We start from the raw sequence: 16,403 nt of genomic DNA, 5'->3' as shown, positions 1-16,403 counted from the left end.
ACTTTGGGAGGCCAAGGTGGGCAGATCACCTGAGGTCAGGAGTTGAAGACCAGTCTGGCCAACATGGCGAAACCACGTCTCTACTAAAAAATACAAAAATTAGCCAGGCGTGGTGGTGGGCACCTGTCATCCCAGCTACTCAGGAGGCTGAGGCAGGGAGAATTGCTTGAACCAGGGAGGCAGAGGTTGCAGTGAGCTGAGATCATGCCACTGCACTCCAGCCTGGGCAACAGAGTGAGACTCTAACAACAAAAAAAAAAGGTGGAGTTTTCTTTTGGATAGCAAAAAAAGTACCACTGGGAAATCTTGATCCTGTCTAGGGTTGGCTTTAGACTTTATTCAGGCTGCTCTGTTTTCATTTTGCTCTTATTCATGCAATGTGGTTCTTATTCCTAAGGTTAAGTGAAGAAGAAGAAGCAAGAGAAGAGTTCCATTTCATTTTCAGAGGGTATTTTCACTGATTATAGATTTCTATGTGGACTTTTTTTTTCTTTTAGCATGTTATAGATGTCATTCCATTGTCTTCTGACTTCCATTGTTGCTGATAAGCCAGGTGTAATTCATATTCTTGTTCTCCTATATTTAATGTATCTTTTTCCTTCGGCTGCTTTAGAGATTTTTCATCTATGGCTTTAAATAGTTTGATGTGTGCCAGTGTGATATGCTGAGCAATTATTCTTTTGGGGATTTTCCACCTTTCTTAGATTGGTAAATTTATGTTTTCCATCATCTGGGCCAAATTTGGGGCATTATTTCCAAAATATTTTTTGCCCCATTTTCTTTCTGCTTTCTTTCTGGAATTCCATTTCAGAAAGTACAAGTTTTGCAGATTAGATAACTGTACTAACTAACGGGGTTTCGAATTTTCATTTTTCTTTTGGCTTCCATTTTTCTGCTGAGATTCTCTATTTGTTCATTGTCCACTTGTTCATTCTATTTTCCTTTAAATATCTGAACATATTTATAATAGTTACTTTAAAAATTTCTTTCCTGCCAATTCCTCCTATATCTGGGCCATCTCAGGATCAGTTTCTATTGACTGCTTTCTCTTAAGTATAGGTCACTTTTGTGTGTTTTTCACTTGTCCATATTTGTTTGTTGGGTTTGTTGGTTGGTTTGTTTAGAAACGGAGTCTTGCTATGTTTCCCCGGGCTGATTTTGAACTCCTGGATTCAAGCGATCCTCCTTTCTTAGCTTCCCAAGTGGCTGGGACTATAGCCGTGCACCATCGTGTCCAGCCTATTAAATTTTTTATTGCTAATTATCATTGCAGAGAGTCTGTATCATGTTGTTTTTTTTTAATGGGTGTTGTTTCATTCTTATAAATTTCCCTGGTCCTGTCTGATTTCTTATCATTCTTTGTTACAGTATGTGCTATGGAGAAACAACATTTTGATTTTTGCTCTAAGACATGCTTTTTAGCCTGACTATTGCTTTTAAGGCAAGGCCTTTCCAGCATCTCAGTTGAATCCCTGAAGTGCTCAGTGAGGTCTCTCTGCCCTGCTGTGATGGAACTCCAATGTCTCTCAATAATGCACTACATGCAGCAGGTAATCTCTGTTAGGCCCTGCAGAGTTTTGTCATGTCTATATTCAGCTTAGCTGTTGGCCAAGACTGGTGATGAATCTCCACGTAGACTTGTGGGGGAGTCCCTGTTGCATAGCTACTTATCTTCAGAAATTTCAGCTGCTTCAACAGCCCAAAACTCCAGTCTCTCCCTCCTTAACTGAAACTACTGCCTTGCCTGTGTTCTACCTTCCTACATTCTAGAAAAATGTTTTTCTCTTCAGCAGAAAAACCTGGACAATTGTAGGATAGTTGTGGAGCAAAACTAATGTGTTTCCCTTCTCTCAAGGATCACAGCCGTGTGGGGCCTACTGTCCAATACCTGAAAAGGAGAGCTACTCAGGCACTTGTTACTCTCTTATGGCTGGAAGCAAAAAACTTTGGTGCACATTAATTTAAAGGCACACTGAGATTTAAACGATTGATACTATAACTTATCCTTTGGTTAGTGAGTGGCTATCTTAGGAGTCATTGCCTGAGGAAGAAGCCAGTTCAGACTGGAAGACAAATGACTATTTGGTTGAGAAGTAACTCTCCATTTTTAAAGGGTGGAGATGGTTCAGTTGTAAATGAGTTCTCTCACACTGCCCTGGGAGATTAGACAAACAATGGATCTAACTAAGAAAATAGACTGACTCATTTGGCTACAGTGCTTTACTGAAGTTACAAGCAAACTAACATTAAGCTCCAGAAAGAGAATTGGGTTCTGTATACTGTAAATGAATTTTACAGTCAATTCTGAGATTTCTCATTGAAGAAATCAAAAATCAGATGTTTAAATTAATAAATCCAAAGACACTCTGACTCTTTCTTTCCTTACCTCATCATCTGCTATAGCTAGGCTGAAGTCATATGCAATTTACTTCATTATTTGTTAACTCTTCTTTAGGATGGTGTTTTGCTTGTAAAAGAAGTAAGGTTTGCTGTAACCTTCTTTCCTCCTAATTTTCTTGAGCATTTCCTAACCATGTCTACTAGCGAACACCTTATCTTCAAAGCAAAGGGGTCCATCGAGAGAATAGGTACAGACAAGGAGGGAGTAAAGGCCTTCTTGGCAGGAAAATAAGTTATACTGGGGCTAAGTAATGGTTCATAAGTGAAAGGGGTGGAGAATGGGAGGGAAATGGAATCACAGATCTGGAAGAGACAAGTCATTGAGTCGAGACGGCCTCTAGACAGGTCAGGAAGGGGTGTTTGGGTGGACCCCTTTTTCACATCTGGATTTAGCTTCACTCGAACATTTTCAGCCTTTTGCCTTTCACCAAAACCAATTTCTTCTCTGTGAGACATGTGGCACTCCTCCTCCTCCTGCCCCAGGATGAAGTCCTCTGGCGTGGATTTAATTAGCTTTTGGGGATGGTCCATTCCTTTTCCAGGAGGTCTGTTTCAGGTTTAGGTCATTCCATTGGCCTCACCATCAACTGAAGGGCAGGTCTCCTGGCCACTCACTAATTCCCTGGGCGGAGAGCAAGGGCCTGTAAGCTGATGGTCACATTCCATGTACTTCTAACACCCCTTAGCTGTGAGGACACGATGTGCTGAGATGGGTGGAACTTGAGTTGGAGTTTTTTAGGTGGTTTCAAATCGTAATCTCCATGAGAGAATCATACAACTGTCTACCTTTCCCAACATACACATCCACACTCCTACTTTATTCACGGCAGAAGTGAAATTTTGGCAATGTTTATGGTTCCTCGGAGCCAACCACCTTTTCTTTCCCAAGTGTCTGGATTTACTTCAAGAAAATGCGGGACAAAGAAGGGTGGAGGTAAGCTTTAGTTTATTCTCCCGCTTCACGGGGGAAGGAGGTTTGTGAGCATAAGCATGGAAGTACATGAGAGACGTGTTGCTCTTTGGTGCCTATGATACCCTCCCCATGGCCGGCGTGCACACACGGCCAGCAGAAACGCTCCCCCGCCCCGCCGCCTGCCGCCCCACGCGCCCTCCCGCACCTCCCGCCCTACCGACGCAGACCAAGCAGAACTTCCCTGGGTCGCGGCCCAGCGATACGGAGCGGCCCTGGCGAGGAGCCCTGCTCTTCCCGAGTCGTGGGTGGCGCGGTGTTTGTTTCCCTCCCCTCCCTTTCCGGACCCAAACGGGGATGTATCTGGGTCAGCCTGGGAGGGGCCGGACCTGCCAGGGACCAGCGTGGGGGAAGGGGGTGGCGATGACAGCATCTTTCAGGTTTTTGGCGTCTCTGAGCTTCGCCTCGTCCAGCCTCTCACCGCGCTCGCTGCCGGCGAGGGCTGACGCTCTGGCCAGTCCAGGCCCCAGGGTGGGCTGGAGAGAGGGAGAGCCCGTCCTTCCGATCTGGGCGGCACCCCCTCCCCCACGCCCTGCGAACAATTCGCCTCCCACACATACACACAGGCGCACACTCTATTCCCCAGAGCACGGTCCGCGGGCGGGCAGTGAGTCCCTCCGCCCCAGGAAAAGAGCAATGGAACAGTTCACGGCCGCCACGAGTTCCTGGTCTTCCTTCCTTTCCGGTGATAAACGGCGCGGCTACAAGCCAGCTACTGCTCAAAATGCTCCACCCGCGGGCCCAAGCCCCTCTCTCTTGGCTGGGCGGGGGCCCAGGTCTAGGACCGGAGGTCCCTTAACCTCCACAAGGCGCACAGGCTGAGCGCCCAGGCGGCAGGAGGTGCAAGGGCGCACACCCCCGGCGAACGCCTGGCTGCCTCGGTTCCTCTCTATGTGATCTTTTGCGCTCCGCAGCTCCGGAGAGGAGCTGGGTGTGCGTAAAAACTGCATCTTTCCTGGGTGCTTTGGAAGATACTGCTGGGTTAGGTCCCCAGGGTCATGGACCCTCCAAGTTCCCCTCCCTATGGGCTCTGTATTTAAGCCCAGCACCAAGGAATCAAAGCCAACAGGTCATTTCGCAGAGGCCTGGCCCCTCCCTAACCTTGCCCTGCATAGACGCGGCAGCTCCAAATTTACAAGTGCTAGCTCTTCATTCCAGCTTCAGGGAGAGAAGCGAAGCAATGAGTTGAGAATCATCTCTGGATTCTTGCATCCCATGCATAGTAATCTCCTTATCCCCCGGCCCCCTTCCTCGTTTCCTCACATTGCACGCTCAGGGACTTGTTTGCCAGCGGATGGCCTCGGCAATCCGGAACGCGCGCTCGGAGAGCCCACGGATGCTCTTTGGCCTGGAGCTTCCCTAAAGGTTCCTGTATTCGCGTGTGCTCGTAACCATGCAGCGGTGTTCCCCCTTCCCCGCCTCACCTCATCCCCAGACATCTCTTGCCATCATTTCATGCACCGGTGTCTAAAACCCCGCGTTTCTCCCCACCCCCGCCAGGCGCAGCACCCCCTCCCTCGGCTGCGCCCGGAGGGGAGCAGAGCGGACAGGGGCGCGCGGGAGGCGCGCAGAGCTTTCGGGCTGCAGGCGCTCGCCGAGCGCCTGGGGAATTGGGCTGTGGGCGAGGCGGCCCGGGCTGGCCTTTATCGCTCGCCGGGCCCATCGTTTGAAACTTTATCAGCGAGTCTCGCCACTCGTCGCAGACGCGAGCGGGGGGCGGGGGCGCGGCGAGGCGCCGGCGGCCGTGACGAGGCGCTCCCGGAGCTGAGCGCTTCTGGTCTGGGCACGCATGGCGCCCGCACACGGAGTCTGACCTGATGCAGACGCAAGGGGGTTAATATGAACGCCCCTCTCGGTGGAATCTGGCTCTGGCTCCCTCTGCTCTTGACCTGGCTCACCCCCGAGGTCAACTCTTCATGGTGGTAAGTCCACGCGCACGGGCGCGGGGGGATTTTGGAGATCAGTGTGGGGACCGCATTGGCCACATAGACCCTTCTGGCTGCGTTCCCCCGCGGCCGCAGCAGCCTCGGATTCTGGCCTGAACCCCGGCTACTGCCCTCTTATCGCCCCATGGTGAGCCCCTTCTCTTTTCCCAGAAGATCATTTCAGCTTTGACAACTCCATAAAACCACATTCCGCCTCAAATGAGAGCTCCGATGTTTGGTTTATTTGGATCCAGCTGAGCGACAGCAAAATCAGCCAATTTCTTATCCTGTTGAGAGACGTGCTAGCCTGGTCTCCAGCTCTAGCACAGACGTGTGTGTGTGTGTGTGTGTGTGTGTAAATTCACCTTGAAAACTGCAACCGCCTCCGCCGTCCCAGCCCCCACCCCGCCAAAATTGCCTGAAGGTAAATCGACGGGCCAATTCAGCCAGTCAGGAGTCGTAGAACCTAGAGCGTGTGATTTTGTATTATTTCCCGTCCTTCCACATTCCAGGTTCACCCCAGTGGGGCGGAAGAACATTTTGCTGCCTCCAGTTAGAGGCTATGGCTTTAACGCAAAGCTACAGACCCCGGGGTCTGTCTCTAAGATGTTACCTTGTTCACAACCGTCCCCGCAAAGAGTAACTTTGCTGCTTTCCTTTGTACGTTGGTCTGCAATTTATTTATTTATTTTTGCATAGTGATGGAATGTTGAACCATACCAGGTCGCTAAAAGTTCCAAAGGCAGATTCCCTCCCCATCTAGAAACTGTTCTCCATCTGCCGACTTTCCGGTCTTGGAAAGAGATAGAGTTGATAGCCCTGTAATTTCCTTGCACCTAAAAGTTTCAGAACAGATATTAAAATATTGACTCAGAGAGACCCGTTATCGTGGGCTAATTTTTAAAGAATCTGGTAAGGGGTCTTAGCTAAATTGCAGACTAGAGCAGGGAAATTTTTAGGAAGACACTGCAGCTCTTCAAAGGAGCAAGACAATGCGCTGATGGGAAGAGGGGTTCAATTCCTTCCTAAGCCGGCTTTGAACAGGGAGGCGTTTAGCCTTGACAGTGCTGACACACGATCAAAGACTGATTTATCAGACTGACCATTTTTCAATAAAATGACTATTTCTGTTTCCATGGGTGTATAAACATTATTTATTGCTCAGGCTTTTTGTCACATTGTCTCTCAGCTGTCACTTAAATATATTTTTTGGAAGTCACAGCTGTAACGATTTTATGATCATATAAAATAATGAAAATACAAGAAAAAGACATTCTCCTTGTTTGATCGCTTCAAAAGACACCTATGGCAGCTTGAGTTATATAAAAGGTACCTTTCTAAACATTTCACGACTAATAGAGAACATCTGGGTAGAGATGATGATGTAATTTTTTGTTAAAGTTTCTTTTCAAAAACTACTTTATGGAGCTATAACACTGTTTGATTCTTCCAAACATTTAGTGTCCTTAATAACAATAGAAAGAATTTTTTCCAAAGGATCTTTATAAAAGCCAAAAAGAGCTACAGAATGGAAATATTTAAAAGGCTCTTCAGTAAGGAAGGAACAGCCTGTCTGTGAGGAGAGTGTAACATCAGATACCAGCAGGTGTTGATTAGACAGATACAGACAGTTTTTAAGACATTCTGTCAAATAATGGGAACGAAGAGCTTCTAAGGTCAGCTTCCCCCAAAGCCAAGTCCAGACACATTGTATCACTGAGATCTGAGCCTTCTTGAGAACAGTCTTCCACACATTCTCCCCAAGACACGTTGCTTCTTACCTGTCATTCACGTCTCCAAATGCCGACCTTGCCTCTGTCCCCCTGCCCAGAGCATCATCTGGTGGACCTAGCTTCATGTCCAACAGACAGTCATCACAGCATTTTGGGGATGACTTCTGCAAGATCACTCACTATGCCTGCCTGCCTTGCCTGTTTCTCCACTAAATTAAAAAGTAAATACCCTTGCTTTCTAATATCACTAGAAGGATAAGGAATTCATATTTGAAAAGTGCTTTGAACTCCTTAGTCTCCCAGGAACACCGAGCCAGGCCTCCCTGTTCACGTTGCCCTCACCTCTGTGTTGGTTGGTTCCTTATAGGTACATGAGAGCTACAGGTGGCTCCTCCAGGGTGATGTGCGATAATGTGCCAGGCCTGGTGAGCAGCCAGCGGCAGCTGTGTCACCGACATCCAGATGTGATGCGTGCCATTAGCCAGGGCGTGGCCGAGTGGACAGCGGAATGCCAGCACCAGTTCCGCCAGCACCGCTGGAATTGCAACACCCTGGACAGGGATCACAGCCTCTTTGGCAGGGTCCTACTCCGAAGTAAGTCTCCTGCCTTCATCCAGCCCTATGGCTCCCCACTCATGCACAGCTCCCTCACTCCATCTTCAAAGACCCTGCCTATCTTCTATTGCATTTATTCCATCAGAATTTTGTTATTGCATATTATTCCATCAGAATAATAAATTCCATCAGAAGTTTGTTCTGTTGGGCGTCATTGTCCCTGTTTTATAGGTGAGGACTAGAGAAATCAAGGAACATGTCTAGAGGCTTGTAAGAGGTGAATTAAAAGGAAGAAGTAGAACCCCAGGCTGTTGTCTTTTCACTCTTTGCTCTGTCCATCACTGCAATACGGCACATCCTCCAGGTTCAGATTTCATCTCTAAGAGATGAGAGGGAGGAGCCACAAGTCTCTTTTGACTTTTTCCTTGGCTTTCTGGGGCTTCCTCCAGAAGAATTTGAGCAGATCATCAGCATAGAATCTTCAAATCTTTTCTCAGCAAAGGATTATCAGTATTGCAAAAACACCACGTAAGTGATATTAAGAAGCAGAGACAAATCTCTACTCATCACTTTTCACCTTCCATTCAGCTACTCAGCCTTGGGTCACTCTGTGTCTAAATTCAACATTTTTCCTCCCAACAGATTGTAAATTCTATAAGGGCAGAACTAACCTGTATTCCCTGCACCTTGCTTGGTGCCTTGTGTATTGCAGGCCCTGTTCATTCATTATGATGAATGAGTGGATAAACTTGTAGTGGGTACCTATTATTTTCCAGCTACATTTTAAGCAATAAGGATAGCTATGGGGGATAGAGGTGGGAAACATAAATATATAGAGGTTTTTTCTTCCTTAGCAGGAACCTTAAACATTTTCTAATTACGTAGTAAACTTCTTAAAAGTTCTGAATATGGAAAGTAGCTCACTAGCTAGGACACAATGAAAGAAAATTAATTGAAAATCATATTTCATTTTCAAATAATGCCCATCTGCTAACCTGGCATTATTAGCATTCTCCAGGAAACACTACAGTCCATTTGCTATTAGAAAATCGACTGAAAACACAGCAGTTTATGTGCAAACCCCAAAAATAGGAAACTTTATACTTGTTTTTGCCTACCCCCCCCCCAATTCCTAAGAAAATCATCCGGACTGTACACTTGGTAATGCTTAACAGAGGGTGTTTCTATCATGTAATCATCACAGCCCTAGGGTTTTATGAGGCCAAATGCATAACTGAATGTCTCTAAAATCCCCCAAGGGCGTAGTACTCTCATTCTTAGAGTATCCCTAAAGTTAATTTACTGCGATATTCTGCAATTTTATTCTCTAGTTTAAGAACTATATTCTTCTGCATTCCTTTTGGAGTTTCGATATGACATCGCAAATTTTTGAAAGGTTAATAATAAATTTCAGCTTCATGGAATTTTAAGACTTCACCTAGATTATCTCGCCAGTGAATCAATTAAAGAAACTGGACCTTGTTAAACAGAGTTTGCAAATATCTAGCACGAGTAATCTTTGGATATATTATGCATGGCTCTCAGTGTTTAAAACGTATCTGGATTTTTTTTCAAAGTGCTTACAACCATTTTGCAATGATTTCAAATTAGATGTACATCTCATTTATGAAATGATCATCTCTGGATCTATTAAGATGTCTACATACTTGAATAAAACCTTTAGATCACATATCAAAAGAAGCAATACTGACCAGTGATCCTAAAGAAAATATATCCACCAAAGCTGGGGATTCATTTATGAAATACTGTAACTTAATCTTGACACTATTATTTTCTTCAGAGCTGTACAATTGCTGAGAGGAAGGAGGTTAGAACTAGAGGTAACAGCCAGGCTCACTCCTATAATCCCAGCACTTTGGGAGACTGAGGTGGGCAGATCACTTGAGGCTAGGAGTTCGAGACCAGCCTGGCCCATGTGGCGAAACCCCATGGGTGTGGTGGTACATGCCCTTAATCCCAGCTACTTGGGAGGCTGAGGCATGAAAATCACTTGAACCTGGGAGGAGGAGGTTGCAGTGAGCCAACATATTGCCACTGCACTCCAGCCTGGGTGACAGGACTGGAGGAAACAGAACTAGTTTAAATTAGTCTAGGCCTCAGGTAAATAAGAGATTCTAACTTGTACTTCCTTCAGAATTTTTTCAGATGAAGCAGAATACTTTGCCAAAGTACTCAGAACTTAAACCACTCATGCTACACAATTTCTTTCCATTCTTCACAGAAGGCCAGGTTCCCTCTCAGATGTTTATGCAAACTCTTGTGACTGTCAGTGATGATTTTGTGTTGGTTATAGGAGGGCTGAATTTGGCCTAAAGCAGCTTATCCTGGAAATAATCAAGAAATTCCAATGAAGCTATCCAAAGATTTCTACAATTAGTTGTTTGGAGAAAAAGTTACATCTTAGAGTTGTGGACACCTAAATATGCTCATAGATGAATAGGAAAGGCAAAGGGCAAGACCATTTATAAGAAGAACATAAAATTACCAAAATGTCCCGTGGTCATAGAGAAATGGAGAACATTTGCCTGTTTGGCTTTAGAGAGTCAGAATAAGACAGTACAACTTTTAGAAACATTTGTAATTTACTCATTCAACAGACAGTTACCAGTCACAGGCAGAGAAACAAGGACAGAACTAGCAAATCTAAAAATATTCCTGCAAGAATGTATCTCCAAAATTCTAGAATTAGCCTTAGAAAACACAAAGGTAATTAGTTCTCATCCTTATAAATATTTTTTTATAAAGCAAATACTTTAAAGAGAATTGAACAATCCATAACCTTCAAGAAACCCTAGCTTCTAGAGTTTTGCCTTCCTAGGTAACAATCTCTCTACCCTAAATAAAAACTGTGCCTATGTACTTAATAGACATTGCTTGATTTATCTCCATACAAAAATTAGAGAAACTTCAATAGCAACACATTAGGAAATATAGATGTCGACACTTAGATTTGGATTTTGTTTCATTTTGTGATAGCTTTAAAAAGGATCTTTCTAAGAAGAGGCCCAAGATCAAAATTTGTTTTGTTACAAAGCCAGCTCTTGAAATGTGCTACTACTTCACACATAACATTTTAGTGATTCATCTAAACACTTAACTGAAAACATTTTAGGGCTATATCTACACGGTACCAAACCATCTGGAGGTAAAATGAAAAACCAGTCAATGTGCTAAATTTTTAATTTAAATAAAGGAACATCTAGCTATTTAGTAATGTGTTTGAATAATAAATGACAAATATTTAGAAAAGTCATATTTTTGCTTTGGAAATTATTTCTGAAATGAAGCAGATTGTGATTTGTTTTCTTTCAGTCAACAAGTTAATGTAATTGTTTCCAAGTTATACCAGGGTAAATTCTGCACCTAGACAATTTATTTCTCTTGTTGCTTTCAAAATACTGTCTTGTTACCTGATATACTATCATCCCCGTCTTCCATGCCTTTCCCGTAATAGACCACCTCATAAAATCTTTCTTCTTTCTCATTAAAAAATAAGACTAGTGCTACATACTTAAGCTTTTGGGAATTTCCTCCTCTATGTGATCTCTCTAAACGTGGGCGCTGGCTTCTAAATCCCAAACCAAGCTTTAGAAGATAAATGGGGTAACTATGGAAAAGGTATTTTCCTAAACTGTAAAATGGATATAATAAAAGTTTTATTTATCTGAAAGCCACTGTCTGAGATTAAGTCACATTAGCATGTATTAGTCGCCTTCTTTTACAAAACATCTCAATTCCACTTAGAATATCTGTGATCTATATAGTATAAGCTGGGACTCTTTAAAACAGCGCTCGTAACCATCATATTTCCCTCTGGAGAGCACTACCTGCTACCTATGGCGAATAGTCATATAATTGATTTTACCTAACTACAGGGCATGACTGATTCCTTTTTTGATGGTTAGAGGTTTGGGGGGTAAATATTTTCTGAAGGCTGAGGTAAGTGCCATTTAATATGGTGTAGATATGTTTTCCTGATTTTTAATAATGAGACTAGCAGAGCAAATATTGCAAGGGATGTATAATAAATTTTAACACTGAATGACAAACGGAAACAAGCAGGGCTTCAATGCGAAAAGGTGGTTTGCTCTCCCAGCTGTGTGGTTCAAAAAGTCACACTCCTCTTGACATATTGAATCACCGAATGGTTCTCTGTTTTCTGCCTTGCATTGGCATTAGGTTATCCAGCTTCTATTTTGATTGTTAATATATTTGCCACAGCAACCATTAATAAAAGGGCATGCTAATAACAATGAAATACAGCTCCACTTGAAAAATGAGGTGCACACGGACCCTAAAGAGCCTTATATCTGTCATTATACCACAACACCGTGTTATGAGTTACTACAGATTATTAAAATAATTTAATGTAGTTATTGCACTGAAATATGTACCTTTCAGCCTGTAAGTGAAAGTAGCCTGTGCTCTAATAAAGAACAATTCTAAGAAAGCACCCCAAAGGGTTCTTGCCCAAGTCTAATTATAGGCGGTAAATTTGTTTCCTTCCAGAAAAACCAAAGAAAAACTTTTCACTGTCTTTTACCCAATACCAGTGATTAGTGCAGGTGTTCCAGAAGAAAGTAAATTCACTTAATAGTTAGACATATAGTATGTAACTCAAGGATATTGCATATTGCCTTCAGCAATCTCTCAATTACTTATGAAAGTCAATGCCAAGCCCAAGCTCTCCAGTGTTAATGCAAGCGGCTGGTTACTGCCAGAATTCTCTTCCCACATTAGTCCCTAGATTTCTTTGAATTCAGTATTTCATTCTCAATAATTTAAGTGCATATGAGTATCTTCAGTAAGTCCTGGAGGTTTGGAAGGATTTTTTGAGGAAAGCTGTGGTGTCATGAGTACCCAACTATATTGTGGAATGACAGAATTGTAGCATTCAGACTGTAAAGAAAAGGCCTAGAGATGCTATGCTCCTCTCTTCTAGGACATCTAGAGCTCTCTGTTGAAACAGGGCAAGGCTGTGTTTGAGACTAATGTGAAGCCAGGAGCCGGGCAAGGCCATCTTTTTCTTTGATACTGCTTATTTAAGAAGAGCTGCCACACAGATATCTAAATTGACAAAAATCTATATTAGATGGAGATGGTTCATATTAAAGAAAGAGCCTGGGCTCTAGAAAAGAACCCTTCAAGAATATCAGTACCTTGTTGTCTAGTGGCAAAGGTTGTCTGAAACAGAGCAAGTATTAAACAATTATCATATGAAAGTTATTCAGAAATAGTGCTACCGGACCACTTTTAAGAAAAGCATTTTTGTTTCAGGTAGTCGGGAATCTGCCTTTGTTTATGCCATCTCCTCAGCTGGAGTTGTATTTGCCATCACCAGGGCCTGTAGCCAAGGTGAAGTAAAATCCTGTTCCTGTGATCCAAAGAAGATGGGAAGCGCCAAGGACAGCAAAGGCATTTTTGATTGGGGTGGCTGCAGTGATAACATTGACTATGGGATCAAATTTGCCCGCGCATTTGTGGATGCAAAGGAAAGGAAAGGAAAGGATGCCAGAGCCCTGATGAATCTTCACAACAACAGAGCTGGCAGGAAGGTATGGAAATGCAACGGTGCTCATTTTGTAGGCTGCATGCTTTGTAAACCACTTAGGCAGAGCTTATCTTAAACTTTCCTAGAACTGATAAAATGCTGTGTAGTCACAACTTCCTACTGTCCCCCAGCCATTAGCTGTTTGTTCTGAAGAATACCAACAACTAGGTTGAAATATTCCCACCCACACTCCACCTTCCTTCCTACAGCTAGTTGAAGGAGTCCACCCATTGTGTTTGGCATTGTGTTGATTCAAGTCTTTATGGCCTTTCTGGACACTTTCATTTAAGCAGAAGATATGATCTGTGGGTTAGGATAGTGCTTCATCCCACATAGCAATGGTACGCTGGATGCTTATATCTAAGGGATATAAAGACCCAGAGCATCTTTTCTTACGTGTATCATGGAAACAACTCACCAAGCATGGTTTGTTGGCTTCTTCTAGATTTAGGGATGCCCTCTTTGGGAACCTGACCCAAGTCTCACTCATAAAAGCCCCACCTTGTTGTTTCTGGTGCTGGATAAGTAAGTGGACCAGGAGAAGACATGATCCCCAAAGGGTATTCTGACCCCTTCTCCTCTAGACCTGACTAACTTCCTGGGCTCCAGTCAGTGTACCCCCTCTAACCACCATTTGTTAAATGAGGAAACTGAAGCCTTCAAGGTACTCAAGGTCACAAGGAAGTTAGTAGAAAGGACTAGAAAGTTAGCTTTCAACACGTAGTCCAGGGGTGCTTTACCCTAGGATTAAACCATTTCAATGCCAATGTTCAGACCCATTGATGACCCATGTCTTTTGGTACTGTGGTATGACCAGAATCACTAGAGAATTTAATGCTGTACTTGATGCTTTTGTGTGGAAAGCATTAACTGGCTGGGTGAATCAAATATTTGTTCAGAACTATTCTAGAATAATCTAATTGCCAATAGGAAGAGATAACCATAATTTGTCTTTTATCAACACAACATAAAAATATATAAAGAAAGATCAGCATAAAATTGAAAGGTCCCTGGGGGGCTTTAATAGGAAAAATAATAGAAAAGAATGGATGAAAACCCCTTTACTAGGCTCCTAGAGAGAGCAAATCTCATTTAAAGAAGTTGGAAGGAAAGAACTCTTGCTTAGCACATGGTATAACATGAGTGTGACCTGAACTGTTTACAAATAGTACCTTTCTTGAACTTTAAAAATCAACATTCCTAATTTTCATGAATTTATGAACTTACAGTCACTACTGCCAAGAAAATAGACTATGGTTGTGCAATCCTACAACTATTGGTAATTACTGTTTGTGCAATGATTTGGATAAAAAAAATTTACACTGACCTTTGTCCTAACATTGATAGTGCATGTATAAGTTATAAAGTGTGGTGACTTTGATAGGAGTGTGCTGCTTAATTGTTCAAACAGGGTATATAGTTAGATTTCTCTGTTTGAAAAGATAAAAGATATTGTATCCAAAAGAACATTGATTTATCAAAATAAATGTTAATTTCACTAAATAGGTCATTAGATATTGAATGTTTCAACTCTTCAAGACAATAGATCATAGCTATTATATTTTAGGCCCTGAATAAACACAACTTTTAATGTAAATCACATGATTCTTCACCGTGTTGAGGTGAACAGCTGTCAGGCCTCAGATATTCTCCTGCCTGCTCTGCAAAACTTAGGAGGCTACTTTTGATTGGAATAAAAGTGCACACACTGACTTTTTAAAATGTGGCTTTAATTAATGGTGGGTGGGCAGACTTTTTCAAGGAGATGCATGATGTCAGTGAATATGAACTTTAATGAGAGTAAATGTATTGAGATAAACATGCGTCTCTAATTCTCTTCTTGCGGTCATTAGACCCCCAGTCTCTACTCCCCCTTTGTACTAGCAGAAGGTCTGTGGAATCAAAATGAGAACAGGCTGGGCTTGTTTGAAGGCAGGCCTCCTGAGCTAAGCCTCCAACTGGCTTGGCTCTAAGGCTCTAGAAAGCCCCCACCTCCCAGGGCTGACGGTAACGTCAGTCCACTTTTTTTTTCCTTCTTTGTGCTTTTCAGCATTTTCCAAATTGGCCAATATGAACATCTACTTTTTAAACTGGGAGGGGTAGGGGAGAGCAATACACTTCATTTTTTTTAAACCATCTATTCTAAGATTGTTCTGTTTAGCTAATGTTAAAAATCAGAATTCATCACTGCCATTCACAACGGGCCTTAATTTTTCCCCAATATTTGAACGATTTATTTATTATAGCAGTTGGTTAGAGCACCCTCATGTGTCTCTGTACTGTAATGTCATTTTAGATCCTCTGTGCTATATCATTTAATCATAGTTTCAGCAGAATTTGTAATGATTTTTTTCTTCCATGTTTACTTAAATGCTCATCCTTGATTGAGTCTAATTTTCCACCTCCAATTAGGACTAGGAATAAGTACTAAAAAGATAAGCCTGTCTTGTTCAAAACAAATATTCTATCAAGAAGGAAATTCTATAGCATCCTTCAGCAGCTCTGTTTAGGTCTAAAGAAGCCATGCTATAAAAACTTCCAAATTACATCTTAAGATAGTTTTAGGTAAATTACATGCAAAAGGTCAATATCTGCCATTTATTTCCTTTGATGAGCTTGCAAACAAGCACCTTTTAAATTTGTCCACTCTTCCAGCCTGGGCAACATGGTGAAACCCTGTCTCTACAGAAAAATACAAAAAATTAGCCAGGTGTGGCAGTGCTACTACCACAGCTATTCAGCTACTATTCCCAGCTATACTCAAGAGGCTGAGGTGGGAGGATCACGTGAGCCAGGGAGGTTGAGGCTGCAGTGAGTCTTGATCGCACCACAGCATTCCAGCCTGGGTGACAGCACGAGACCCTGTCTCAAAAAAAACAAAACAAACAAACAAACAAAAAGTTAGTTCACTGTTTCTTCTAAGATGAAATAATGAAATAATCACAACTTCTTTAAATGTTCCTGAGGGAATCTGTATCAAAATAACTCATGTTTCCAATCTTACTGCCCTTCCATCACTCTGAAAGTTTCTATAAGAGTAGGAATTTCCATAAGAATAAGAGGAATTCCATGAAAATACTTTCCCTAAAAGGTGCCTCTAACTTAAAAATAGAAAAGAACATGGGACTTCAAATCAGATGCACCTTTGTTTTAATCTTACAATACCAGTGGCTTTGCTCATTGAATCTCAGTTTTTCTCATGTATGAAAGGGCATTTTGTGGTGCTATGGGAAGACGAGTGTAAGGCA

The 16,403-nt window shown here is 42.7% G+C and overlaps 1 protein-coding gene across 1 annotated transcript in view; it reads left to right on the top strand.

The window, feature by feature from the left end:
• The first annotated feature begins 4,925 nt into the window (after window positions 1-4,925).
• The window catches only part of WNT2 (Wnt family member 2), a 45,759-nt gene continuing 34,281 nt past the window's right edge, over window positions 4,926-16,403 (top strand). Inside the window, exons 1-3 of the mRNA XM_054495542.2 lie at window positions 4,926-5,292; window positions 7,396-7,622; window positions 12,882-13,159. Of these exons, the coding sequence (XP_054351517.1) occupies window positions 5,210-5,292; window positions 7,396-7,622; window positions 12,882-13,159 (588 nt within the window). The 5' untranslated portion in view covers window positions 4,926-5,209. The remainder of the gene's footprint in view (window positions 5,293-7,395; window positions 7,623-12,881; window positions 13,160-16,403) is intronic.

Source organism: Pongo pygmaeus, chromosome 6 (genome assembly GCF_028885625.2).
Source record: "Pongo pygmaeus isolate AG05252 chromosome 6, NHGRI_mPonPyg2-v2.0_pri, whole genome shotgun sequence".
Lineage (NCBI taxonomy): Eukaryota > Metazoa > Chordata > Mammalia > Primates > Hominidae > Pongo > Pongo pygmaeus.
Note: the sequence above shows the minus strand (reverse complement) of the source record. Positions and strands in the feature narration are given on the sequence as shown.